Source organism: Drosophila serrata, unplaced genomic scaffold (assembly GCF_035046125.1).
Source record: "Drosophila serrata isolate PLE 108 unplaced genomic scaffold, ASM3504612v1 contig_295, whole genome shotgun sequence".
NCBI lineage: Eukaryota > Metazoa > Arthropoda > Insecta > Diptera > Drosophilidae > Drosophila > Drosophila serrata.
Window position 1 is genome coordinate 561,225 of NW_028257193.1, and position 17,684 is coordinate 578,908.

General features: G+C 50.3%; 6 protein-coding genes across 10 annotated transcripts; 3 read left to right on the forward strand and 3 right to left on the reverse strand.

The window, feature by feature from the left end:
* Positions 1 to 1,425: 1,425 nt before the first annotated feature.
* Positions 1,426 to 2,894, forward strand: HSPBAP1 (HSPB1 associated protein 1). Its single transcript, XM_020944056.2, has one exon. The coding sequence runs from the start codon at positions 1,426 to 1,428 to the stop codon at positions 2,614 to 2,616; it is 1,191 nt and encodes a 396-aa protein (XP_020799715.2). The 3' UTR covers positions 2,617 to 2,894.
* ALiX (programmed cell death 6-interacting protein-like protein AliX) lies at positions 2,634 to 6,084 on the reverse strand. Its single transcript, XM_020944055.2, has 6 exons — positions 5,719 to 6,084; positions 5,376 to 5,494; positions 5,033 to 5,314; positions 3,283 to 4,878; positions 3,035 to 3,220; positions 2,634 to 2,977 (listed from the first exon to the last, which is right to left on the reverse strand). Exons 1-6 carry the CDS (start codon positions 5,928 to 5,930, stop codon positions 2,862 to 2,864), a joined length of 2,511 nt encoding a protein of 836 aa, XP_020799714.2. The 5' UTR covers positions 5,931 to 6,084; the 3' UTR covers positions 2,634 to 2,861.
* A 989-nt stretch (positions 6,085 to 7,073) lies between these two features.
* On the forward strand, positions 7,074 to 10,096 carry btz (CASC3 exon junction complex subunit). The gene has a single exon (XM_020943983.2). The coding sequence runs from the start codon at positions 7,283 to 7,285 to the stop codon at positions 9,560 to 9,562; it is 2,280 nt and encodes a 759-aa protein (XP_020799642.1). The 5' UTR covers positions 7,074 to 7,282; the 3' UTR covers positions 9,563 to 10,096.
* CROT (Carnitine O-octanoyltransferase) lies at positions 10,031 to 13,412 on the reverse strand. Of its 5 annotated transcripts, none has more exons than XM_086836973.1 (7): positions 13,185 to 13,344; positions 12,904 to 13,115; positions 12,159 to 12,549; positions 11,295 to 12,092; positions 11,063 to 11,193; positions 10,590 to 11,006; positions 10,031 to 10,523 (listed from the first exon to the last, which is right to left on the reverse strand). In XM_086836973.1, exons 3-7 carry the CDS (start codon positions 12,534 to 12,536, stop codon positions 10,391 to 10,393), a joined length of 1,857 nt encoding a protein of 618 aa, XP_086693099.1. In that variant the 5' UTR covers positions 12,537 to 12,549; positions 12,904 to 13,115; positions 13,185 to 13,344; the 3' UTR covers positions 10,031 to 10,390. The 5 variants fall into 5 exon arrangements, with proteins under 5 accessions (XP_086693099.1, XP_086693101.1, XP_020799643.2 ...); XM_086836975.1 differs by having other exon boundaries at positions 12,928 to 13,115; positions 13,185 to 13,336; XM_020943984.2 differs by lacking the exon at positions 12,904 to 13,115 and having other exon boundaries at positions 13,185 to 13,412.
* A 59-nt stretch (positions 13,413 to 13,471) lies between these two features.
* LOC110177314 (uncharacterized) lies at positions 13,472 to 16,974 on the forward strand. Its single transcript, XM_020943986.2, is given in 7 exon segments — positions 13,472 to 13,747; positions 13,804 to 14,491; positions 14,493 to 15,145; positions 15,201 to 15,720; positions 15,784 to 16,377; positions 16,436 to 16,695; positions 16,753 to 16,974. Coding segments are annotated over 7 exon segments (2,910 nt in total). The 5' UTR covers positions 13,472 to 13,632; the 3' UTR covers positions 16,833 to 16,974.
* A 3-nt stretch (positions 16,975 to 16,977) lies between these two features.
* Positions 16,978 to 17,640, reverse strand: LOC147643046 (mitochondrial cardiolipin hydrolase-like). The gene has a single exon (XM_086837096.1). The coding sequence runs from the start codon at positions 17,638 to 17,640 to the stop codon at positions 16,978 to 16,980; it is 663 nt and encodes a 220-aa protein (XP_086693222.1).
* Positions 17,641 to 17,684: the final 44 nt, after the last annotated feature.

The following is a 17,684-nucleotide window of genomic DNA, read 5'->3' on the forward strand; positions in this document are numbered from 1 at the left end:
GCCCAGCGCCAGGTCGCAATAAGTAACTGCGATAATGATAATAACGGCGACAAAAAGTCGGGTAGACAGACGGCACACCTCCAAACGGCCGCATAAATAATGTTGTTCTTCCCTTGCCATTTTCTCAATTTGTTGTATTTTTTTCTTTTGGCGACTTTGGGCGCATAATTGTTTTTGCGGCTTATGCCTTCCTGCTCGAACTCGGGCTCTGCTGACTCACGTGCGTTGAACTTTTCACCCGTATCCGTGGCCGGCAGAGTCTGTGGCATATTGAGTGCGCGGCTTAAGTAGATTTAATGACTTGTAGTTTCGCAGGCAGCCAGCCAACGAATGAGACATAAATCACTTTTATGACAAATGCCATCAACTGGGACTGTGTCTGAGATGCAGGACGGAGGATGGGCATGGGTGGCGTGGCTCATTGATTTTTTATGGCCATCATCAGGTGAAATGGCTGCGCGAAGCTGCAATGCAGATAACCGTCCTGGCAATCAAATGTCGGATAACTAGTGCCACACTCACAGAGCTATCGCAGTCACAATCCCAGTCGGATCCAGAGCCAGAAGTTGCTACTTGTTAACGCCATTTCCGCTTGTCATATCAAAATAATTATCTAAAAGTGTTTCCCAGTCCTAAGAACCCAACCGAACCGAACCGAACCGATCTCGAAACAAGACCACGGTATGCGAAGTCTCTCTCGTTTGCGTGCGGGGCGGTTTGGCGGTCTAGCTGCAACACCACTGGACAACTTGATCTGCAGAACGAGTTCCTCACGCAATCTTGATTGCAATTATGTAATTCCGAAATTCTTACTAATTAAACTAACATTTTGCCTAATCGTATTTGCATTGCGCTCCAGAAACAAGCCTATGGAATTGCCTTTGATTTTCCTTAACTTGTGCAGAGCAAGAAATTGGTAATGTAAACTATATTATTATGTGGCTTAATATATTAATTAATATATTCATATTTCTGTTAAAATCTAGTATTGTATTTACAGGTGACTTGGTATTAAGCAACAATATATTCTACAGACAGATGAAGGCTTAATTAAAAAATGTTTTATTGCCATAATTTAGAAGGTTTTTGGATCATTTTATGCTTACAAATATTTGAGACTAAAATAAATTACAATTAAAATAAGCTTTTCGACTCTTAGACTCCTCCAAAGCTTTACTTGTCTTTCGTGATACCCACACAAAAACATGAGGAACACTTGAATTTGGCGCCTTTGTTTCACGATAACAGTCTCGATAACAGTTTATAACGTTTTCGTAAGTATAACCAGCTGCAAAAATCGCATATTTTTCTGGTATTTTCATGGAAAATATGGCAGCCACACTGAATTTTAAAAAATTTATAAAATTTTAAACCTTTAATTTTAAAACTATAACAAAAAAACTTATAAAATAAAAAAAAATTGACATGGCGCCAAATTCAAAATTGCGGGATCTCATCCTCAACACCCGCGTGCCGCTGGTCCTCGACCATTTTCCGCTGGAATGGGAATGCTTCGATGGCTCCTTGCACGACTGGTGCGAGCGCTTCGACCAGGAAACCTCCAATCCTCCAGCCTTTGAACTGATGGCTCTGGCGGACACCAGGACGCCGCAGTGGGAGCGGAAGCGCAGGAGCAGCCCGCTCCGCATGCTGCAGTTCCTCCGCGAGTACGGCGTTCTGGAGGAGGAACAGACGCACTGGGCGGCTTACCAGTACAAGCGGGCCCACGAGATTCCCCCCAATTGCGTAAAGGGCATCGACTTCTCCTGCTTCGGCTTCCCGGAGCACGGCAACGACTTCTCCCTGTGGCTGGGATCGGAACAGGCCAACACTCCTTGCCACTACGACACCTTCGGCGTGAATATAGTTGTGCAAGTGCATGGCTGCAAGTCTTGGCTGCTCTTCCCACCCGAGACGCCACTGCAGAGCACGCGGGTTCCCTACGAGGAGTCCAGTGTCTACTGTTTGGAGAACTTCTACGCCCCCGATCCAGATAAGATGCAGGAACTCGAGGCACTGAGCCCGCAGGCCTACCACTGCAACTTACAGGCGGGTGATGTGCTCATCGTTCCGCGCCACTGGTGGCACTACGTGGAGGCAAGGTCTACATCGTTGAGCGTCAACTATTGGGTGCCGCTTAAGGACGACATGGACTTGGCGCTCGACGAGTTTCTGGTCAAGCACATCGTGGAGAGCTTCGTGAAGGGCGAGAGCGATCAGATGAAGCAGTACCTGCTGAATCCAAATCAATTGGAGGAGATCTCTGCCACGCCCAGCGAGCTCTATGCCCAGTTCGAGCGGGCTGTGCACAATTTGGAGAGCGGACAGAGCAACCGAAAACTCTGGGAAACTGAATACCTCAGCCAGGCTAACTTTCGACGCCTGCTCTCCACTATCAACCACACAGTGCGTCCTCTCGATGTTATGCCTTCTGAAGAGTTCAAACTGCTGCTGAAGGGCAATGCTAAAAGGCATCGCGCGGATGCTGCGCCGTCCGAGCCCAGTCCGATGAGCTCCACGTGGGAGCACCTGGTCAGCAGCATGTGTGCTCCCAGAGTGATTGCCGGAATGAAGCGAGAGTTCTACCGCAGACTGCGCCAGGATGAAAGTTCGTAGGACAACACACGAGAAAGTCTAGGAAAGAACGTTTACTGTGATACAGGATAATATTGTTGAATATGTGAGATTAAAATCCATTAAGCCGTCAACATGTATGATACAATTTGCAAACAGAACCAAGAACAAGGAGCATTAAATGCCGAATACAATCTTGCCTTCTCTTCATCTCCAGACTCATCTCAAGCTCTTTCATGAGACATTTTGCGTTCATGAGGACATGAATTGGGGAGACTAGTGGCCCTTTACCAGCCTGGTGGCTTCTGGTTGGGATACCCTCCCTGCTGGTTGGCATAGGTGCCGGGGTAGGTGCCGTAGTGGCCGGGCTGTGGCCCCTGCGGGAATCCTTGGTACTGATAGTCTGTAAGAACAGATTTACGTCATTAGAAATCCACTTCTTTCGCAAAAGAATACTCACTTCCAGGATAGGGTAATGTGGCGTAAGGATTAAAGCTCTGCGGCATCGGAGCAGGGACGTATGCTGGATATGGCATACCCGGCTGGGCTCCATACGGCACGGGCATGCCGTGAACCTGGGCCGGATACGGAACATTGGCAGCAGCTGTGGCTGGCGGCACACTGGGTGCTCCACCTGCTGGAATATCTAAAGGAAAACAATATACTATTATAGTTTTTGTAAATTATAGTTAACAAGAGTCAACCTACCGCTGCCACTGCCTGAGGTGGAGGCGTAGTGCGAAGGCAGGGCCGGCGTGGCCGGACAGGCCTGGCGACTCGACTCCGTGGTCAGATCCTTGAGCAGTTCCTCTTTCTCCGTCTTGCGGGCGAACACAAAGTCGCTGATTTTGTTCTGGAATACAACCAGCAGCTGGGTGAGGTCATTGTAGAACTTGGTACCCTCCTGCAAGTTGCCGGACAACTCTATATAGCTGTCGTAGGCGGTGGCCAGCTCCTGGTATAAGGTGTCCCGGGAACTACCGCAGCTGCCAGTTTCCGAGACGAACGCACCGTGAGCACTTTGAATGTCGGATACTAGAGACTTCTGTCGCTCCACGCTCTCACGCACCTGCTGTTGCAGTGGATTGAGAACCTGGCCAATGCGGGCCAAAGACAGAGCGGGCTCATCGATTGCTCCGTCCTTTTGCAGAGCCAGCAAGAACTCGTCCTTCATATCGAATGTGGCCGCCTTGAGCTCAGACTCTACAGCCTCGCGCTCCGCCTTAATGGTCTCCACATCTTCCATTAGCTTCTTGAGACGCTGCACGCTGGAGCAGTTAGGATCTACACTTCCGCTAGCCGAGGGCAGTGACTGCTGGATTTGATCTGGCGGCAGTGACAGTAACTGGATTCCCTTCTGGTTGGCCTCAAACTTCTGCCGCACAACCTTGTCAGCTTCGATGGCATTGGTGATGACTTCGCGGTACTTCTTGGCGTTGGTCCGGAACATCTCCGTTAGCTTATCTGAAGAAATGCGTGTCCAGCGCTCCTTGAACTGGGTTCGCAACTGGTTGTCCGAATCACGTTCCTCGTCCAATAGACGCTCCGTTTCGTCCAGGATCTCGCGGTTTCGATCCAACAGCTCTGGAAGATCCTTGAGCAGTGTTTGCACGTTCTCAATGCCGCCCTTCTCACGAACCTCTGTGGCCTTATCCTTGAGCGAAGGCGGCAGTCCACTGTTGCCATCGGCCGTCTCCACGGCTGCTGGAAGATTCAAGCTGGCCAGCACGGCGTTCAAAGTCTGTGTGGACTCACGCAGCTTCATAATCTCCACGTTGACAATTTCGTTGCGGCGCATATCGGAGGCGGTGAGGGCACGATGCAGCTCCACGGGCACCAGTGCGCTGAATATGTCCTTGAAGTTGGTCGCCAAGGGATGTCCGATGGGCAGCGGCTTGGCCAACTGAGCCTTTCCCGGCGAGGCAAGCGTGCTAAGCTCGGGGATCATCTCATTGTAGATGAACTCGTTGTCCTTTGTTGACTCGGCCAAATTGCGCTTGGCGCGGCTGAAGTACTCGTCCAAATAGGTCTCATTTCCACCGCGGGACTGGGCAGCCTTGAATAGATCGACGGAGTTGCGCAATCGGGCGATCTCCTCGCCAATCTTCTTTGAGGCACGGCACACAAGACTCTGATACAGCTGTGTGAGGGCATGGAAGCCTGCCTGTTTACCGGCAATAGTGGGTATCCACTCCTTCTCCCACAGACTGCGCACAGACTCCTTCTGCATTGCGCGCAATACGTCGGCGTAGAACTCCTCAGCCTGGCAGCACAGCTTGGCGATAATCTGCTCCTTCATGTTGTCTGTAATTTATTTAAAGAATTAACAAAAGCTGAGGTCTAGAGCCGGCGAGATGACCTTAGTAGATAAGAGTTTGTAGCATGATGACTAAATAAATATACTCCATACAGTGCGTATATAAGGCAAGAGATTTTTCTGCTTTAGATTTTAGCATACCTTTGATGGCTTTGAGAATAAACACCTCCTGGGCTTGGGCCACCATCAGCGCCTGCAGAACGACCAGTGTATCCTGGCTAAGATCGGGTGTAGGTTCCGATGGCACAGCTGCCGGTGTGGCGCCCTTCAAGTACTGGAAGATGCCGGCACTTTGCTGGAGCAGCTTGATAGCCAATTTTAGGCCTTCATCCGTGTCCAACTCCTGGTTGGCCGCGATGCTGCTTTGCAGAGCGGCAATGTTGAAGAGCACGCAGACCTTCTCGTACATCAACGAGGTGTGAGCTGCGAAGGGGAAAGCGGAAGTTAATGGTGAAAAGGCTGGGCTAGTGGATGAATCACTCACTAAGGCTGATCTTGCCGCCGAAAATGGAGCCCTTGTCGAAGGCATCCTTCCACTTGAAGGGTATCTGGAGTTCGCTAACCGATATCTTGGTCTCCAATGCGCAGATCTGGTCATAATAGCTGCGAAGACAAAGGCCGGAGGTAACAAAACCAGCCAATAATACCCATTAGTGACGACGTCATCCGAGAGCTTGTTTACGTTCGGCCACTAGCACTCACACAGGTGCCCCCAGCTACTGTGTGTGTGCGATTAGCCCCGACTCTGCTCGGCGGAGGCTGGTGACTCATGCGGAGAGCCCCGGAAAAGAGCCCACATCCCACAAAGACATTCCAGGAATACTCACGCGTAAACCACCTCCAGCGACGCCTCATACTTCTCAAAGAACTTCCAAATTGCCGTATTGCGTTGTTTCGAAAACTCATTCACTGCCTCCGCGTACTTGGCCTTCTCCTCCTCCGACGCCCCATTGTAGGTGCTCTGGATAAGATTGTTCAGCGGCTTGACCACGTCCACCTCCGATGGCTTCTTCAGCGGCACGCCCAGAAACTTCGACATCTTGCTCTGTTTTGCGGAGAATTGCTCAGACTCGACTCGGAATCAATTAATTAACCGTCTCTTGCTTTTATTCCAAGTCTTTCTTCGGCTCTCTCTTTCTTCCACAGCCGGCAGAGTGACCAGGCGAGGCGGTATCAGTGGTGTCTTTTTTCCCGTCAGATTCGGATTTTTTCAGCAGCGGGAAATTTAGCTTTTTTTTAAACAAATTTTTGAAGCTTTTTATACCCTTGCAGGGTATTAGAATTTCAGTCAGAAGTTTGCAACGCAGTGAAGGAGGTACCTCCGACTATATAAGGTATATATATTCTTGATTAGGATCAACAGCCGAGTCGATCTAGCCATGTCCGTCTGTCCGTCTGTCCGTTTCTACGCAAAATAGTCTCTCAGTTTGAAGCTATCTGAATGAAACTTTGTAGTTAGCCTTCTATATACTCTCACTCGTACATATGTCGGAACGGGCCGGATCGGACGACTATATCATATAGCTGCCATAGGAATGATCGGAAAATTTATACAAAAAAATTTTTAACTTTTTTATTCAATAGAATTGGATAAAATTTGAGATATAGCCATTTTACTATACTCTACAATTTTGCATAAAATTTTATGAAAATCGGACTACTATATCATATATACCATAGGAACGATCGAGAAATTAATACAATTAAAATTATAACTTTTTCAGTTTTCAACAGATTTTCATCAAATTTGAGGTATAGCCATTTTATATTAGTCTTAACTTTTGTGTCAAATTTTATGAAAAACGGACGACTATATCACATAGGTGCCATACGAACAATCGTTAGATGTGGAGGAACAATGCAAATCTGTGAATGTAAAACTGCAAATATAATATGTATAGGTGAATGAAATGAAATCAGGTATTACTTCATTGTTTTTTAACACAATTATATATAATTTATATTGTATGGATTCCTATTCATAGAAGTTCTATCTGCAAGGGTATATAAACATTTATATATATTTATTTCTTTGACAAAATATCGGTATTTACTTGTTCAAAATAGCATAAGCGTTGAAACGTTAAACTCGACTCGGATTTTGGTGCTGATCAAGATATATATATATAAATTTAAATAAATTTTATACAAAATATAGCTAAATATCTTCTCCGGATTCCTGCCACACTCAGAGCTGGTCACACTAAACCCTAGACACTTTCTATTTTCTGATTGCGTTGTTGTCGAGAAAAGTCTGCGAAAATCTTGGTTTTACTGCAAAATTTCACTGATCTAAAAGACTTGGCAGAGAATCTAGCCCTGAGCGAGGATTCGCAAATTAGTAGAGGAGACGTAGAGCAGCAGCGAGGAAAAGAACAAAAACTATCCGCGATGGCCGAAGTGGAGAAACCTACGGCCACCCCGCCGACCGACATACCCCTGGCTACGCCCCCGAGCACCAGTGAATTGGAATCCACGGCAGACGTCGCCGGGGCGGACGTGGAGCCTGGCACCTCGCCCACGCAGGAGCCCAGCTCGAACTCGCATCCACACGACTCCGAGTACGACACTGCAAGTGATCTGGAGGGCGGCGAGGACTATGACGACGAGGAGAGCGGCAGCGGAAGTGCCAGTGGCAGCGGCAGCGAGGAAGAGACCGAAACGGAAGACGAGGACGAGGACGTGGGCAGCGAGACGGACGATGGCGAGGCGGAGCATGCCCAAGACCGGTCCATTGCTGACAGCGAGGCGCAGAAAAAGGTGGATGAGGACCGTAGCAATCCGCAGTACATCCCCAAGCGAGGCACATTCTATGAGCATGATGACCGCACTGCGGAAACCGAGGGCGACGTGCTAGTCGAGCCCGAGAACGGCGCCGGGCAAGCGCAGCCAGAGCCAAATGGCGAACTCAATGGACTCGCTACAGCCGGAGCAGCGCCCGCCGGCCAGACGCCACAGATCTCACAGGCCTCCAAGACCATGCGCAAGTGGCAGCCGGCTTCGGGTGGCGATCGGTGGTCCCACGACCGGTTCGAGGCGAGCGAGCAGGCGCCCAAGTCCAGGGCGGAGTTGTTGCAGGCTTACGGCTACGATATTCGAAATGAGGACGCCCCGCCTCGAGCCCGACGACGTCGGCGCTATACGCGCGGTCCTAGCAAATACTCACGGAACTGGGAGGACGAGCAGGCTTATCTCAAGGCCAGTAATAAGGAGCGCAAGCCGCCGAGGCCACAGGACTTCCCGGCCCTCAATGAACGCAAGCCGCGTGGACCTCGCACATCCTCTTCCCGGGAGGAGAAAGAGAACCGGCGCTCTGGCGGTGCTGGTGGCGTAGGTGTGGAAAAGCAGCAAAGTGTGGCTAGCAGCTCGAATCCAAATAGATCCCAGGAGCGAGAGCGCGAACGAGATCGTGAACGCGAACGAGATCGTGAGCCCAAAAACCGTAACTTTGGGCGCATGAACGGAGGCCCAGGCCGACAAAATGCCATGGAGTTCAAGAAATCTGGCCGTGGACAGCAGCCACGCGACCGTGAGAGGGATCGCGAACAACAAATGGACAACCGAAATCAGAAGCAATCGACACCACGCTCCAATCAGCAGCACCCACAGCAGCAGCCTCAGCATCAGCAGCAGCCACAGCAACAACGACAGCCGCCTCAGCAGCCACAGACTCCGCTGTCCACCACAAACCTCTCGCAACGCCTGCAGCAAGTGCAGCAGCGCAACGACCCCAGTCACGTGGGCAGCGTCCAGATGCACTCGCTGGCCAACCAAAGCCCACAACAACCGCCGCAGCCTCTTCACCAGGAGCAACGTAACGCGCCCAAGCGCTATTCGAGCCTAAGACGCTCCCAGCAGGAGGCCTCGCAGCATTTGGCGGAGCAGCAACAGCAGCAGCAAATGCAGCAGCAACTGCACCTCCAGCAGCAGCAGCCGCAACCATCTCAGATCATGATCCAGGACCCTCACGTGCTGATGCAAATCGCTTACCAACAGCAGGAGCTGCAGGCGCAGCTGCAGACAATGCAATTGGGACCCACTGGCTCTGGGGCAGTTCCAGCGCCACCAAAGCCACATGCGCCACCGGCAGCTGCGTATCCGCAGGCGCAGCCGGCACCCTACTACGTGACCGGAACGGAGCCAGTGCCAGTGCCCGTTCCCGTGCCCGTACCTCAAGCACCATATGTGAATCCGGCCAGTGCCGCCTACTTGCCCACCACTCCCGCTGCCGTGGCCTATGCGCAGGCAGCGCCGCCTGTGGTGCCGCAGCCCACACCGGCGCCCGCTCAGGCGCCGCCCGCAGCCCAGCCTGCACAACCTTACCAAAACTACAACACTGTTGGTGGTACCACCTACTTTGTGCCGCCGGCTCAGACCGCTAACCGACCAGCTGCCCTGCCCCAGCGACGTCCAACCAACGCTATTCCCATCCTTCCGCCATCGGAGAAACACAAGACGAAGGGCGGAGCCCCAGGAGCCGGAGGCAAGGAGGAGGGCAACTCGGACAACATAGACCACATCATAGACAACATGTTCGTTGCACGGCCTTCGGCTTTCCAGCCGACCGGAGAAGGTGCTGCGGCTGGTGGAGGTGCATCCAAGGAAGAAGCAGCCACTCCTCCGGCAACCGAGCAGAACCTTCAGCCGGTGGCGGCCACTGGGAAGGAATGAGTGCAGGTCTACGCTGGCATGTCGACGACGCAGCAGCAGACACGAGGTCAGAGAATGGCTCCTCCTTCACCCTCGTCGGCCTACAACATGCTGCCGCCGCAGTCGCACGCTGGCTATTACCGCGCTCCGCCGCACTAGCTCCAACCATCTCTGGCTCGGCTCATCAAAAGATTTTTTTCCCCATTCTGTCCTCGGATCTGGGATCCGACGAACACCATGAATTGTAGCTTTGAAGTAAGAAACATTTGTAATTAGCATTTAGCTCCCAGATAATCGATCTTACTAACGTCAAACTTACGTATTTAGAACGAGTAAATATATATATATATAATCAGGCGCAAGCTCCCATTAAATTGTATGTAGTATCTAGGACCAGCTGCGGCATTCGTTGATTAAGTCGCAAGTAAAAACGTGCTGGCGGCGAGGCGCTTAGCTTATTTAGCCGCATTTTAGAGTTGAAACAAGAGATTTATCGTGTGACATGTATTTGCGTAAACTAATAGACCTTGAAATTGAATAAACGTTTAACACGAAGCCACTAACTGTGCACTCTAACTTATCAACTACATAATTATGACACAATTCTCCATTTTGGTCCAAATTTTTTGCAAATATTAAATAATTTTAGCTGACCAACACAAAAACCTCAATTAAAAAAGTGTCAGGTTATTTAAAATGCTAAAATGTGGTGCCAGAATGAATATAGAAGATGTCCATTCCTTATACCCTAACATAGGGTTCAAAAAGACGCGATCTCAAAATCTCTCACTATTCATTGTTGGGAATGACAGAATGTATTCGGATTTGATTTAAAACTATTTAAAATCTTTAAAGCTTTGACTCTTTTGCCAGCTGCTCCAAGAGAACGCTAATGCGTCGGAATGAATCCTTGAACATGTGATTAAACTTTCGGGCACTTGTCTTGATGCTGTCCCGATATGCGGTGGTATTGATGTAAACGCTGGTCGGGAGTAAAACAGATAAACATTAATAAGTATAATGTTTAAACTGAAAGTAGGTAACTTACGCATCAGAGGTTATGGAGTAGAAGACACCGTATCCGTCGAACAGCATGGGTGCTACGTAGCCCACGTTGGCCGTGAATCCGAGGGTGCTGGTAGAGAGCACAAAGTTGCCTCCGCCGCCACTCTTCGTGTACATGGGATCGTCGTAGAAGGCGGGAATTTCCATTTTGCTCTCGTATGCAGCACACCACAGCCCAAAGAGGTGTCTGTCGATGCCATTTCCCTTCCGAGCCTCGTTCATAAAGTGCTTGTGGTCATCCACAGCGGCCCGAAATGCCCTGGCCAGGACCATGTCTCCCACCTGCTTGTTGGATGACGCCCGCAGGAAGTTCGCCACGGCGCCAGTGCAGGAACGCAGCGTTTCCGTTCGTCCGTTGTAGTATTGACGCATCAGAGCGGTCTCATAGGTGGGAGCAATTCTGTAAGGTAGCTCATTAGCTCCAAGGGGGAATGTGAAATCAGTCAGACAACTTACTCCTGATGCAACTGATAGTAGGTCCATTGCATGACGACTTGCACAAATGAGTCTGGATGCAGGCGGTGTTTTTTCATAAACTCCTTACCATAATCATCGAATACAGTAAAGGTCACTGTCACATCAATTCCCTAAAAAAGAAAATATTTTCAAAATTAATATAGACTCGACAACTCTTGAAGCTTATCAGCTTTCAGCCATGATTCTTGCAGTTGTTTTGTGTTTCACTTACCCTATCTTCAACCTCCTGGCGAACGCGCTTAATCTCGCTCTTCAGTAAGTCATCCAGCTGAAAGTTGAGCTCTTTGATCTCCACCACGCTCGAGTGCTCGGCCTCGCTCCAGTCCGGCTCCGGCACCTCCATGAAGCTCAGCTGCATAAAAGTGGCAAAGCTAATGCTGACAGTGCCGTCGTAGCAGCTGTGCTCGCCCGTCCAATTGAACCGTCCGTTGCGGAAGGCAATGATGCTGCTGCTGCGATCCCCCCATCGGGAATGCAGATCACCGAAGAGACCCAGCTGCGAGGATTCCTCATAGTCCTTGGGCGACTGGTCGTACCAGCAAATCTCCATGCTGGCGCTCTCTACCAGCAGCAGTGTCTCCTTGTTGGCCTCGGATACCTCCATCAGGCGGTTGCGATTATTGGCCCATGTCGTTCGATCATCGTGGCTTAGCATGGGGACACAGTCACCTTCTGGCTCGTAGTCCAAGATGCTGCGCAGCCTCTGCAGTGCCACAAGGATCTCGGGTGCCGTCAGGATAGTATCATCCTCATGCACACAGTTCAGAATAAATTGCCTGCCCTTTCCGGAGATGAGAATGTGCGAAGGCGTCTTTCCCTCGTCTTTCGTAAGGAAGTGCTTCTCGATGTGATCCTGCTCCACACCCGGAACGCGACAGGTGGAGAAAAAGTGCTTATACAGCGCGGAAGAATATTTGATCTTCCCACCGTTTGAGGAGAGCGGCTTGATACTGGACGTGCGAGTGAGGTCCCAGAACTCCAGAGTGTGATGTATGTGACGGGCCAAGCTCTGCGAAAACGAGTTCCAAAGTCTATTAATATTGAAATCTCGGTGATTGCACTCGAATCGGCTCACCTTGAGCATGTACTCCGGGGTCTCCGGCACTCCCACCATCTCCAGCTGCGCGGGCATGGACATCAATTGATAGGGCAGCAGCGGCATGCGAATGAGATGGTACCCATAGTCCTCCCACCATGTGCCCAGCCAGTTCTTCATGCTAGCCTCTCGCTTCTTGAGCTGCTCATGGAGTTTGATGCCCACGCCGTTCTGGAACTCGTCAATGGCCCGTCGAGCCTGGGCCAGTTCCTCTTTGGTGCCGAAGGGCTGGATGCACGCGTAGTACCGCTCCATGGTGTCCTTTAACTCGGGCAGAGGCAGGGGCGGCAGCGTCTCGTCAAAGTCGAACGTATTCTTGTCATCCTTGCCCTGAAAGTAAAGACTGGTCCGATCCATGGTGGTGGCTTATCTGCGGGTAAAAAGGCTAGATTAGGTTCACAATTTGCTTGTGGTGGCCACCAATAGAGGCCTATGTCGAGATTAGAAAGCCAGTCGTATCACTGTTACGGTCAACCGGTCCAAAGTTCTGCACGTAAATTATGGTGAAATTTCCATAAAGACAATAACTTCTCTCTCAGGAAGACATCACAGCAAAAATAATGTTGATTATGGCTATCGGACATGCAGTTCTGAGGTGTGAATGCCGAAGTTCCTCTGCTCAGACGTACAAAGTCCGTTCTTCTTTGCCGTATTTAGATGCTTTATAAATATTTATATTGGCAAGAAGCTCGTAATTCACCGGTGAAATCACTGGCCAACTGACCTTTGGACTCGTTGGAATAATTACGTTTGCCGGATACACCCGAAACGCCAGACTGTCGTTGCTCGACTAACCGCCTGCCGGGAGCTGATACCGCAGCAAACCTCCGTGGGATCGTCTCCCACGCCAACTGACTCAGTTTGATAAGGGCGGTGGCAGCGGCGGTGGCGGCATATTGACCCAATCATCAGCAAGCGCGCAGACATCGCCTGCGTCTGATAAGACCCATGATAATTGCCATATAGATTCTGTTGAATGTGTTGATAAGCAATTGAATTTTGTACCTGAATTGTACTTTCACCGGTAGCGTGCAATTCGAAATTTGCAATTTATTCGCACCTGTAGCTATTGCGTTAAACTGTGCCACTCAAAACATGTTTTAATTAACGATTTAATCATTTAATCCCGCCGCCATTAGCCTCAGCTGTTTGTGTTTGTGACAGTGTGACCAGTGCCTCAAATTTATTTAATCCCTTAAAAAAACTGGCCATATTTAAAAAATGAATTGCACTGCTTGGTTTCCTGAGCATTGCTTACTTGACTTATATTCTGCTTGGTATACTTATCAACTGCATTACCAACAGTTATCGATAGCACGATAGAAGTCCTTAACGAAGAAAGTCCATCGCCAGGGAGTTATCGGAATCAATTCCAAACAATAACAAAACAGAATATATAAAGAAAATTTGACGAAAGCGGCATTGATATATTGCAAAACCGGCGATTTCCGGAATGCTGCCGTCTACTGGGCTTTTCAAGGGATTCCTCTGCCCGTATTTTGATGTCAAGGACGGCGGCGACAATGCCTGCCGTCGTCCCTTTTGCCACTTCAAGCATGTCCGGAAAGGTGAGAGCTAGCAGCGAATTTCATCACATACTGTATTTACCGCCTCCGGCTTGCAGACGATGTGGAGACTGCTGCGCCCGCCGAACCAGCTCCCGTTCCGGAGTACAAGCCGGCGCCCAAGCTGCTCTCCCTGCCTCTGCCCCACATCCCGCTGTGCGCCCCCAAGAAGAAAAACAATTTGGAGTACCATCCGGAAAAGCCGGCTCTGGACGCCTCTCCGGCGAAGAAGAAAGCGGATGTGGCCGTGGACAGTGCCCCGATGTATGTGCCCGCTCAGCCATCCGTCTCAAATGGAGGCGGTGCCAACGACGAGGACTGGCAGGCGGTTCTTGAAAAGGAGATTGACGAGCAGATTCAGATTGAGATCGAGGAAACGCCATTGACTTTAGAGGCAGAAAAAGAAAAGGACAAGTCAAAGGTCCATAGGGACAGGCATAGCAGAGATCACAAGTCCAGCAGGGATCGGGATAATGATAAGTTAAGGGAAAGGGACAAAGAGAAAGGCAGGGACAAGGACAAGGACACGGAGAAGGAAAGGAAAGACAAGGAGAAACATAAGAGCAAGTCATCGCACAGTGACAAGGATCGCTCGAAGGAGCGCCACTCCTCCAGCTCTAGTTCCTCCAGACACAAATCGTCGTCTTCGTCTACTAAGAAATCTTCTTCCAGTGACAAGGAGCATGATGAGAAGAGCTCGGGCAGTAGGCACAAGAGTAGCTCCTCATCATCAGATTCGAAGAGTCGGCAACTCTAGTTCCTCGAGTTCTCGATCCAAGTCAAAGAGCAGCTCTAGCTCATCCAGCAAAAGCTCCAGCACCGGGACTTCCAAGAGCGAACCGGAAGCAGAAAAGCAACCCAAAGCTGCCTCTGCGCCCCCAAAGCCAGCTGAAGGACTTGATGAACTGGATTTAGACTTCGAAGTGGACACCTCCGAGGGAGAGATCGTGCGCCAATGTGAGATGATATTCGACGAGCTGGAGACCAAGTTTGCGCAGATGCACAAATCCGAAGCCGCCAATGAGAGTGAAGATGGTCCAGGTGGCTCCCGCAAACGTAAGGCTCCCTCTCCAGACATCGATACCTACACAGAGGCGGTAACGGCGGCGCTGCAGAAAAGACGTGTGGCCCATGAGAACGCCGACAAGAGTAGGCCAGTAGCGACACCGGCAACTGCAGTGGGTAAACCGAATCATATACGGAATGCGATGCAAGCTATCTTCGACCGGCGGGCGGAAATGCGCCGCCAGGAGAGGCTGCAGGCGGAGGCAGCTAACGAGCAACTGCGTCAGGCCCAGGAGCGGGTGCGCAAAGCTCAGGAGGAGCTCCGCCAGGCACAGGTTAACTCAAATCTCACACCCCTTATTTCACGCAGTGCCCTGACTCCACCTGTTCGCACAGGTAAGACCTCATTACTAAGTAAAAACCACATTATTGAAAACATCTTATCTTTCAGCTCGTAGCATCGCTCCCGTGGCTAACATTGTGGCCATAGCACGAGCCAAAAAGAAGATCGAGGAGCTGCAGGCCGAGAAGAAACCTGCTTTTACACCTGCCCAGTCCTTTAAAGGTGCCGGTCGGGTGGCCCACAAGTCAACGGTTGCCCTGGACAAGAGTGCTCCGGCAGCCAATGGGGTCAATGCCGAGAAGCCAACCGTATTGGAGCCACGCAGCTCTAAGATATCCTACAACGTGCGCACACAGTATTACGAGATGATGGTGAAGCACTGCACCGTCATCTATCCGCAGCTGGCCGACGCTTGGGAGCGAGCGCAGGTGGAAGAGCTGGCAGTGTTCAAAAAATGCAACACGGTAGCCATCTATAAGAATAGCTGCCTGCTGGCGATCAACAAGCTGCGGAAGGAGGCCGTTGAGGCTGGTAACCGGCCGAGTGCGGCCTGCAAGACGGTTTCCCACGAGATGATGCTGGGCGGCAAGAAGGCCCTTACTACATCCTGGAGCGTCGAAAAGAAGGAGTAAGTTACTGGTTTTAGGCCATGTGACATGGTTTTCTTCATTAAAGCTTTAAATTCTTGCAGAAAACTCGGGTTATCGGGCAGCGGCGAACCATTCGACGCTTTAAATCCCCAGAAAGCCTACGAAATGGTATTTAATTTGCGCCTGACGGACGAGCAACTGGTGGAGAACGGATATCCACGCCCTGGGGCTAAACGAGGTTCGGCAGTGATACGCGCCAGCCGTCCCAATCGGCGACCCAACGAGAGCGAACGGTACTGCTCCCGTTGCGGCAAGGTGTTCAGCCTGAACATTTACGACCGGCACGGAGCAGACATGTGTAACTATCATCCCAAGAGCACTGGCTATCGACGTGGATTCACAGACAATCAGCACCGGTGCTGCCAGCAGCCAGCAGGCACTCCGGGCTGCACCTACGCAAACTACCACGTCAGCGACTACTACGATCCGGACAAGCTCACCTGCTTTGTGAAGACGATCGATCGAGATGAGGATTACGTGGCAACCAAGAAAGACATCTTCGCCTTGGATTGCGAGATGTGCTACACAACGCACGGAATAGAGTTGACCCGTGTCACAGTGGTGGATATTACAGGGCGCAGCGTCTACGATGCTCTGGTCAAGCCGGACAACAAAATTGTGGACTACAATACGACGTAGGTAATGACTTTGGGAAGCTAATGTACCTACTAAACGAAATAATGTCTATTGCAGATACTCTGGCATCACGGAGGCTATGCTCTCCACTCAAACGCGCACGCTTCGCGATGTACAGGCCGTGCTGATGTCCATGTTTCATGCCAGAACCATCCTTGTGGGCCACAGTCTGGAGAGCGATCTGAAGGCCCTGAAAATGATTCATGACGTCGTTGTGGACACCTCGGTGCTCTTCCCCCACAAGATGGGGCCGCCCAAGAAGCGCGCTCTTAAGACGCTCTGTATTGAGCACCTGAAGCGCATCATACAAGAGAATGGTGAGTGCTTCACAGGGTTCTTAACTTACTCAAATAATTCTTATTTCGTTCTCACAGAGGCTGGTCATGACAGTGCCGAGGATGCGGAGGTGTGCATTCAACTGATCAAATTCTATCTGCGCAACAAAATAAGCTGAGCTACTCACCCAGGTCACCTCAACCAGGAGCAATCAGTTCAAAAGCATTACATACATCTGTTAATATGTATAACGCGTTCATCCCGTAATCAAAGTCTAAGACCCCAAAAAAATAATTAATAGATTGTAAAATGATTCTCTATTTTCAAGTTGTACGTCTAGCTTGGGCACAGTTATACCACATGTGATAAAACTCCAGTTCCAGGGTCTTGCAAATGCGCGGGGCGCTGGTGATTAAGACGTCGTCACAGCTCTCTCCGGAGTTGACCCAATTCAGTGAGCCGGTCACAGATACGGACGTTGGCTCCTTCGCACCCTTTGGCTTTAGCTGGCGTAGACTCAGGTATCCATCGATAACGCAGAATTTGTTGTGCATCAACGTGTCCCTTTGCGCTGGAAATTGGCGCACGGGAATGTTGGATAAAGTTTCAATCATTTTCATGCAGTTTGTCTCCGTGACTATACGGACTCGCACTCCACGCACGGAGGCCATGACCAATGATTTTGAAATCTCAGTCGAACACATTGTATACATGGCAAGATCTATCGAGTACTTGGCATTGTTTAAGTGCCAGATGATGCGTTCCACATGGCCGGGGACGAGGATAATCTGATTGTCCTCGGTCCTAAGTGGACGTTCTGGACAATGGTCGGTCGGTACACCTTCGGGTACCATGAACAATACATCATTCACCAGCTGGCCTTGGCGGTCATCACTCCACTCCACGTACAGGCTCCGGAAGTGGTCGAAAATCTTCAGCGGCTTCTTTTTAAACAGATGGAAGAACTTAATCAAATAATACAACATCGTGCTAGCTCCAGAATCCAGAATGCGAAAATGAGAACAAGTTC

Excerpts from the sequence above, each read along its gene's own strand:
- HSPBAP1 (XM_020944056.2), top strand. The coding sequence starts at position 1,426 with ATGGCGCCAAATTCAAAATTGCGGGATCTCATCCTCAACACCCGCGTG.
- ALiX (XM_020944055.2), bottom strand. The coding sequence starts at position 5,930 with ATGTCGAAGTTTCTGGGCGTGCCGCTGAAGAAGCCATCGGAGGTGGAC. Across the intron at positions 5,495-5,718 it reads TCGCTGGAGGTGGTTTACGC|CTATTATGACCAGATCTGCG; the intron begins GTGAGTATTCCT and ends TTGTCTTCGCAG. Across the intron at positions 3,221-3,282 it reads CACCTCAGGCAGTGGCAGCG|ATATTCCAGCAGGTGGAGCA; the intron begins GTAGGTTGACTC and ends GTTTTCCTTTAG.
- btz (XM_020943983.2), top strand. The coding sequence starts at position 7,283 with ATGGCCGAAGTGGAGAAACCTACGGCCACCCCGCCGACCGACATACCC.
- CROT (XM_020943984.2), bottom strand. The coding sequence starts at position 12,536 with ATGGATCGGACCAGTCTTTACTTTCAGGGCAAGGATGACAAGAATACG. Across the intron at positions 12,093-12,158 it reads CCCCGGAGTACATGCTCAAG|AGCTTGGCCCGTCACATACA; the intron begins GTGAGCCGATTC and ends TCGTTTTCGCAG. Across the intron at positions 11,007-11,062 it reads TACTATCAGTTGCATCAGGA|AATTGCTCCCACCTATGAGA; the intron begins GTAAGTTGTCTG and ends GCTACCTTACAG.
- LOC147643046 (XM_086837096.1), bottom strand. The coding sequence starts at position 17,640 with ATGTTGTATTATTTGATTAAGTTCTTCCATCTGTTTAAAAAGAAGCCG.